Source organism: Heterodontus francisci, chromosome 3, assembly GCF_036365525.1.
Source record: "Heterodontus francisci isolate sHetFra1 chromosome 3, sHetFra1.hap1, whole genome shotgun sequence".
In the NCBI taxonomy this organism is placed as follows: Eukaryota; Metazoa; Chordata; class Chondrichthyes; order Heterodontiformes; family Heterodontidae; genus Heterodontus; species Heterodontus francisci.
Window position 1 is genome coordinate 73,633,340 of NC_090373.1, and position 7,477 is coordinate 73,640,816.

General features: G+C 63.5%; 1 protein-coding gene across 1 annotated transcript; it reads right to left on the reverse strand.

The window, feature by feature from the left end:
• Window positions 1–285: 285 nt before the first annotated feature.
• LOC137367111 (proline-rich protein 36-like) lies at window positions 286–6,343 on the reverse strand. The gene is made up of 10 exons (XM_068028548.1): window positions 6,262–6,343; window positions 5,575–5,705; window positions 5,266–5,376; window positions 4,393–4,892; window positions 3,670–4,292; window positions 3,096–3,509; window positions 2,194–2,978; window positions 1,528–2,138; window positions 688–1,282; window positions 286–516 (listed from the first exon to the last, which is right to left on the reverse strand). Exons 1-10 carry the CDS (start codon window positions 6,341–6,343, stop codon window positions 286–288), a joined length of 4,083 nt encoding a protein of 1,360 aa, XP_067884649.1.
• Window positions 6,344–7,477: the final 1,134 nt, after the last annotated feature.

Genomic DNA, 7,477 nt, shown 5'->3' on the forward strand with positions numbered 1-7,477 from the left:
CAGGGTCTCGGGTGGGTGCACCGGCTGAGCAGGGTCTCGAAAGGAGTCCCGGCTGAGCCGGGTCTAGTGTGGGAGTGCCGGCTGAGCAGGGTCTCGGGTGGGAGTGCCAGCTGAGCAGGGACTCAGGTGGGAGTACCAGCTCAGCACGGTCTCGGGTGGGAGTACCGGCTGAGCAGGGTCTCGGCATGGAGTCCCGAATGATCAGGGTCTCGGGTGGGAGTACCGGCTGAGCAGGATCTCAGGAGGGAGGCCCGGCTGAGCAGGGGCTCGGGTGGGAGTGTCGGCTTAGCAGGATTTCGGGAGGGAGTCCCAGCTGAGCTTGGTCTCGGGTGTGAGTACCGGCTGAGCAGGACCTCGGGAGGTAGAACCGGCTGAGCAGGGTGTCGGGTGGGACTGCCAGCTGAGCAGGGACTCAGGTGGGAGTGCCAGCTCGGCACGGTCTCGGGTGGAAGTACCGGCTGAGCAAGGTCTCGGCAGGGAGTCCCGGCTGATCAGGGTCTTGGGAGGGATTGCCAGCTGAGCAGGGTCTCAGGTGGGAGTCCCGGCTGAGCAGGGTCTCTGGTAGGATTGCCGGCTGAGCAGGGTCTCGGGTGGGATTGCCGGCTGAGCAGGGTCTCGGGTGGGATTGCCGGCTGAGCAGGGTCTCGGGTGGGACTGCCGGCTGAGCAGGGTCTCGGGTGGGATTGCCGGCTGAGCAGGGTCTCGGGTGGGAGTGCCGGCTGAGCAGGGTCGCGGGTGGGAATGCAGGCCGAGCGGGGTCTCGGGAGGGAGTCCCGGATGCGCAGGGTCTCGGGAGGGAGTCCCAGCTGAGCAGGGTCTCGAAGGGAATCCCGGCTGAGCAGGGTCTCGGGTGGGAGTGTCGTCTGAGCAGGGTCTCGGGTGGGAGTGCCAGCGGAGCAGGGGCTCGGGTGGGAGTGCCAGCTGGCCAGGGGCTCGGGAAGGAGGCCTTGCTGAGCAGAGTCTCGGGTGGGAGTACCGGCTGAGCAGGGTCTCAGGTGGGAGTGCCAGCTCGGCAGGGCCTCGGGTGGGAGTACCAGCTGAGCAGTGTCTCGGCAGGGAGTCCCGGCTGATCAGGGTCTCGGGTGGGAGGCCCGGCTGAGCAGGGTCTCGGGTGGGAGTGCCGGCTTCGCAGGATCTCGGGAGGGCGTCCCGGCTGAGCTGGGTCTCGGCTGCGAGTACCGGCTGAGCAGGGTCTTGGGAGTGAGTCCCGGCTGAGCAGGTTCTCGGGTGGGAGTGCCAGCTGAACAGGGTCTCGGGTGGGAGTGCCAGCTGAACAGGGACTCTGGTAGGATTGCCAGCTCAGCCAGGTCTCGGGTGGGAGTCCCGGCTTAGCAGGATCTCGGGAGGGAGTCCCGGCTGAGCTGGGTCTCGGGTGCGAATACCGGCTGAGCAGGGTCTCGGGAGTGAGTCCCGGCTGAGCAGGATCTCGGGAGGGAGTCCCGGCTGAGCAGGGTCTTGGGAGGGAGTCCCGGCTGAGCAGGTTCTCGGGTGGGAGTGCCAGCTGAGCAGGGTCTCGGGTGGGAGTACCGGCTGAGCCGGGTCTCAGGTGGGAGTCCCGACTGAGCAGCGTCTCTGGTAGGATTGCCGGCTGAGCAGGGTCTCGGGTGGGATTGCCGGCTGAGCAGAGTCTCGGGTGGGACTGCCAGCTGAGCAGGGTCGCGGGTGGGATTGCCGGCTGAGCAGGGTCGTGGGTGGGAATGCCGGCCGAGTGGGGTCTCGGGAGGGAATCCCAGATGCGCAGGGGCTCGAGAGGGAGTCCTAGCTGAGCAGGGTCTCGAAGGGAATCCCGGCTGAGCAGGGTCTCGGATGGGAGTGCCGTCTGAGCAGGGGCTCGGGTTGGAGTGCCAGCTGAGCAGGGGCTCGGGAAGGAGTCCTTGCTGAGCAGAGTCTCGGGAGGGAGTCCTGGCTGAGCAGGGTCTCGGGAGGGAGTCCCGGCTGAGCAGGGTCTCGGCAGGGAGTCCCGGATGATCAGGGTCTCGGGTGGGAGTACCGGCTGAGCAGGGTCTCGGGAGGGAGTCCCGGCTGAGCAGGGTCTCGGCAGGGAGTCCCGGATGATCAGGGTCTCGGGTGGGAGTACCGGCTGAGCAGGATCTCAGGAGGGAGGCCCGGCTGAGCAGGGGCTCGGGTGGGAGTGTCGGCTTAGCAGGATTTCGGGAGGGAGTCCCAGCTGAGCTTGGTCTCGGGTGTGAGTACCGGCTGAGCAGGACCTCGGGAGGTAGAACCGGCTGAGCAGGGTGTCGGGTGGGAGTGCCAGCTGAGCAGGGACTCAGGTGGGAGTGCCAGCTCGGCACGGTCTCGGGTGGGAGTACCGGCTGAGCAGGGTCTCGGCAGGGAGTCCCGGCTGATCAGGGTCTTGGGAGGGATTGCCGGCTGAGCAGGGTCGCGGGTGGGATTGCCGGCTGAGCAGGGTCGTGGGTGGGAATGCCGGCCGAGTGGGGTCTCGGGAAGGAATCCCAGATGCGCAGGGGCTCGAGAGGGAGTCCTGGCTGAGCAGGGTCTCGAAGGGAATCCCGGCTGAGCAGGGTCTCGGATGGGAGTGCCGTCTGAGCAGGGGCTCGGGTGGGAGTGCCAGCTGAGCAGGGGCTCGGGAAGGAGTCCTTGCTGAGCAGAGTCTCGGGAGGGAGTCCTGGCTGAGCAGGGTCTCGGGAGGGAGTCCCGGCTGAGCAGGGTCTCGGCAGGGAGTCCCGGATGATCAGGGTCTCGGGTGGGAGTACCGGCTGAGCAGGATCTCAGGAGGGAGGCCCGGCTGAGCAGGGGCTTGGGTGGGAGTGTCGGCTTAGCAGGATTTCGGGAGGGAGTCCCAGCTGAGCTTGGTCTCGGGTGTGAGTACCGGCTGAGCAGGACCTCGGGAGGTAGAACCGGCTGAGCAGGGTGTCGGGTGGGAGTGCCAGCTGAGCAGGGACTCAGGTGGGAGTGCCAGCTCGGCACGGTCTCGGGTGGGAGTACCGGCTGAGCAGGGTCTCGGCAGGGAGTCCCGGCTGATCAGGGTCTTGGGAGGGATTGCCAGCTGAGCAGGGTCTCGGGTGGGAGTACCGGCTGAGCAGGGTCTCGGGTGGGATTGCCGGCTGAGCAGGGTCTCGGGTGGGACTGCCGGCTGAGCAGGGTCTCGGGTGGGATTGCCGGCTGAGCAGGGTCTCGGGTGGGAGTGCCGGCTGAGCAGGGTCGCGGGTGGGAATGCAGGCCGAGCGGGGTCTCGGGAGGGAGTCCCGGATGCGCAGGGTCTCGGGAGGGAGTCCCAGCTGAGCAGGGTCTCGAAGGGAATCCCGGCTGAGCAGGGTCTCGGGTGGGAGTGCCGTCTGAGCAGGGTCTCGGGTGGGAGTGCCAGCAGAGCAGGGGCTCGGGTGGGAGTGCCAGCTGGCCAGGGGCTCGGGAAGGAGGCCTTGCTGAGCAGAGTCTCGGGAGGGAGTCCTGGCTGAGCAGGGTCTCGGGAGGGAGTCCCGGCTGAGCAGGGTCTCGGGTGGGAGTACCGGCTGAGCAGGGTCTCGAAGGGAGTCCCGTCTGAGCCGGGTCTAGTGTGGGAGTGCCGGATGATCAGGGTCTCGGGTGGGAGTACCGGCTGAGCAGGATCTCAGGAGGGAGGCCCGGCTGAGCGGGGGCTCGGGTGGGAGTGTCGGCTTAGCAGGATTTCGGGAGGGAGTCCCAGCTGAGCTTGGTCTCGGGTGCGAGTACCGGCTGAGCAGGACCTCGGGAGGGAGTACCGGCTGAGCAGCGTCTCGGGTGGGATTGCCGGCTGAGCAAGGTCTCGGGTGGGAGTGCCGGCTGAGCAGGGTTTCGGGTGGGATTGCGGCTGAGCAGGGTCTCGGGTGGGATTGCCGGCTGAGCGGAGTTTCGTGAGGGAATCCCGGCTGAGCCGGGTCTCGGGAGGGAGTCCCGGCTGAGTAGGGTCTCGAAGGGAGTCCCGGTTGAGCAGGGTCTCGGGTGGGAGTCCCGTCTGAGCAGGGTCTCGGGTGGGAGTGTCAGCGGAGCAGGGGCTCGGGTGGGAGTACCGGCTGAGCAGGGTCTCAGATGGGAGTGCCGGCTTAGCAGGATCTCGGGAGGGAGTCCCGGCTGAGCTGGGTCTCGGGTGCGAGTACCGGCTGAGCAGGGTCTCGGGAGTGAGTCCCGGCTGAGCAGGATCTCGGGAGGGAGTCCCGGCTGAGCAGGGGCTCCTTTGGGAGACCCGGCTGAACAGGGTCTTGGTAGGGAGTCCCGGCTGAGCAGGTTCTCGGGTGGGAGTGCCAGCTGAGCAGGGTCTCGGGTGGGAGTACCGGCTGAGCCGGGTCTCGGGTGGGAGTCCCGGCTGAGCAGGGTCTCTGGTAGGATTGCCGGCTCAGCCGGGTCTAGGTTGGGAGTGCCGGCTTAGCAGGATCTCGGGATGGAGTCCCGGCTGAGCTGGGTCTCAGGTGCGAGTACCGGCTGAGCAGGGTCTCGGGAGTGAGTCCCAGCTGAGCAGGATCTCGGGAGGGAGTCCCGGCTGAGCAGGGTCTTGGGGGGGGGGAGTCCTGGCTGAGCAGGTTCTCGGGTGGGAGTGCCAGCTGAGCAGTGTCTCGGGAGGGAGTACCGGCTGAGCCGGGTCTCGGGTGGGAGTCCCGGCTGAGCACTGGTCTCTGGTAGGATTGCCGGCTGAGCAGGGTCTCGGGTGGGGTTGCCGGCTGAGCAGGGTCTCGGGTGGGAGTGCCGTCTGAGCAGGGTCTCGGGTGGGATTGCCGGCTGAGCAGGGTCGCGGGTGGGAATGCCGGCCAAGCGGGGTCTCGGGAGGGAGTCCCGGCTGAGCAGGGTCTCAGGAGGGAGTCCCGGCTGAGCAGGGTCTCGAAGGGAGTGCCGTCTGAGCAGGGTCTCGGGTGGGAGTGCCAGCGGAGCGGGGGCTCGGGTGGGAGTGCCAGCGGAGCAGGGTGCTCGGGTGGGAGTCCTTGCTGAGCAGAGTCTCAGGAGGGAGTCCTGGCTGAGCAGGGTCTCGGGAGGGAGACCCGGCTGAGCAGGGTCTCGGGTGGGAGTACCGGCTGAGCAGGGTCTCGAAGGGAGTCCCGGCTGAGCAGGGTCTAGTGTGGGAGTGCCGGCTGAGCAGGGTCTCGGGTGGGAGTACCGGCTGAGCAGGGTCTCGGGTGGGACTCCCGGCTGAGCAGGGTCTCCAGTGGGAGTACCGGCTGAGCAGGGTCTCGGGTGGTAGTACCGGCTGAGCAGGGTCTCGGGTGGGAGTACCGGCTGAGCAGGGTCTCGGGTGGGTGTACCGGCTGAGCAGGGTCTCGGGTGGGACTGCCGGCTGAGCAGGGGCTCGGATGGGAGTACCGGCTGAGCAGGGTCTCCAGTGGGAGTATCGGCTGAGCAGGGTCTCGGGTGGGAGTACCGGCTGAGCAAGGTCTCGGGAGGGAGTCCCGGCTGAGCAGGGTCCCGGGTGGTCTAAAAGAGGGGGGTGGGGCTTGGTTTTGAGTGACTGTATCAGGTGCCAAACTGTAGCAGAAAAGATTGGATGCCCATACTGCTGGATGAGAGGGTCGGCTATCAGCATGGGTGGGCACCGAGGGCCATCAGGGAGTCTGTGGGAGAAGTAGCAAAGGGAAAGCTGCAAGGACAGCGCTCTGGAGGTCTAATGATCACCTGGCATGGCTCTCCTACACCCTGTCTTTTTGGACCCCCGTGGCATGAGAACGGACCAAGAGGCAGTTGTGCCTGCCCATGAAGCTCCATGATGAGAGCAACAGCAGCCAGCCATGCCAAGAAGAGCCCACCTGCAACAAAGAGTGCACCAGACACGAATCAGCAACGTTCAGATGTCTGAGCAGCATTACCAACGAGGACTTCGACTCTCCAGGGAGGCCATCACTGACTTATGAGCTCTGCTACAGGACAGGGTGTGATCTATGGGATTTGGTGGTCACCCAATGCCAGTGGCCCTGAAGATCACCATGGCACTCAAGTGTTATGCATCTGAATCATTCCAAGGATCCATCAGGTCCATGTGTGGGTTCTCCCAGACAGCAGCCCCCACTGTATCAAGGAAGTAACTGACACCCTATTCAAGAAGGCCAATGACTATGTGCTCTACCAGACCAATCCTGACACTCAGGCAGAGAGGACCATCGCTTTAGGGCCATCGCTGGATTCCCCCAGGTGCAAGGTGTGATAGTTTGCACACATGTGGCCAACAAGGCTTGAACGAACCAGCCAGCCGCCTTCAGCAACGGGAAGGGCTTCCATTGCATGAATGTTCAACTGGTTTGCGACCAGCAAAAGCGTTTCTTGCAGGTGTGTGCTCGTTTCCCGAGAAGCAGTCACAACACCTACATACTTTGACAGTCCCAGAGGCCACAGTTTTTCTGGCGGCCCACTCGCCTTCTCTGGGACAAAGGCTGTCCAGTGAAGACATGTCAACTGACGCCTATGAGGAACCCTCGCAATGCAGCAGAGGAGAGGTATAAACACTTGCCAAGGCTCCACCCAAGTGATCATCGAACAGGCCATTCGGCTACTGAAGATGAGATTCCATTGCCTAGATGCGGAGCCCTGCAGTATGCCCCAGCGAGGGTTGTTGTTGTGGTCTGTTGTGCTCTGCACAATCTAGCACTGCAGAGGGGGGAGGCCTTCCATGACGAGGATATGATTAAACAACACACCTCCACCAATGAGGAGGACACAGAGGAGGGAAATGATCAAGCAGCACTTGATGTTGAGGCTCTTGCACTGGAGGCCAGGCAGATTGAGCAACGGGCCAAGGAGACAAAAGACAATCCCATACTTACCGCTTTCAGCCACACTGATGGCCACTCAGAATATGAACAATAAAGACTCACCTCAATGCATGCAGTCTGTTGCCTCTTTTCCATTATGTTCCATGCCTAGCGCCCAGGTGAACCATGTGCTGTGGCCAATGGAAGATCATATTCAAATGAGGGCTCTGCTTACATTGGCATCCACTAAGGGGGAAGGGGGAAGTCAGCAACTCACAATTAATGCATGACAGAATAAACACTTTTACACAATGAAGGTTAATTTCAAAAATAAAAGAACTTTATATGATGAAGCAAATGTCAAATTCCAAACACCTGTGAAACCCCAAGTAACTGTAGGTGCTTTTCTTTATACATTTACAAGTGCTTCTACGAGGTGTGACCCCTGCGCCAGCAGCTGGGTTGGAGGCAGGCTGCTGATCACACTGTCCATTGGCCTCTGATGACTTTGGCAGGCATCCTCTGGCTGTCTGATGCCTGGAAGGCCCTGACTGCCTGATGATTTCCTGCACAGGTACAGGACTCTCCTCAGGCGTTGCAGTTACTGGGCTTGGGCTCACTGGTGGAGGGGCTGAGGAGCCAGTGTCCACACTCGGAGTGCCCTGAGGGACCCCCAGCTGTGGAGGTCAGCCTCTCCTCCTCCCTTTCAAGGCTCACTTAAACCTTCCTGTTCACCAGAGAAGGACGAGGAGCTGGAGAAGATTCGAGGCATCTCGTCCTCCTCTCACCTTGCCACCGCTGTATTGAGCTTATGGCCTAGGTGATGGTGGGCA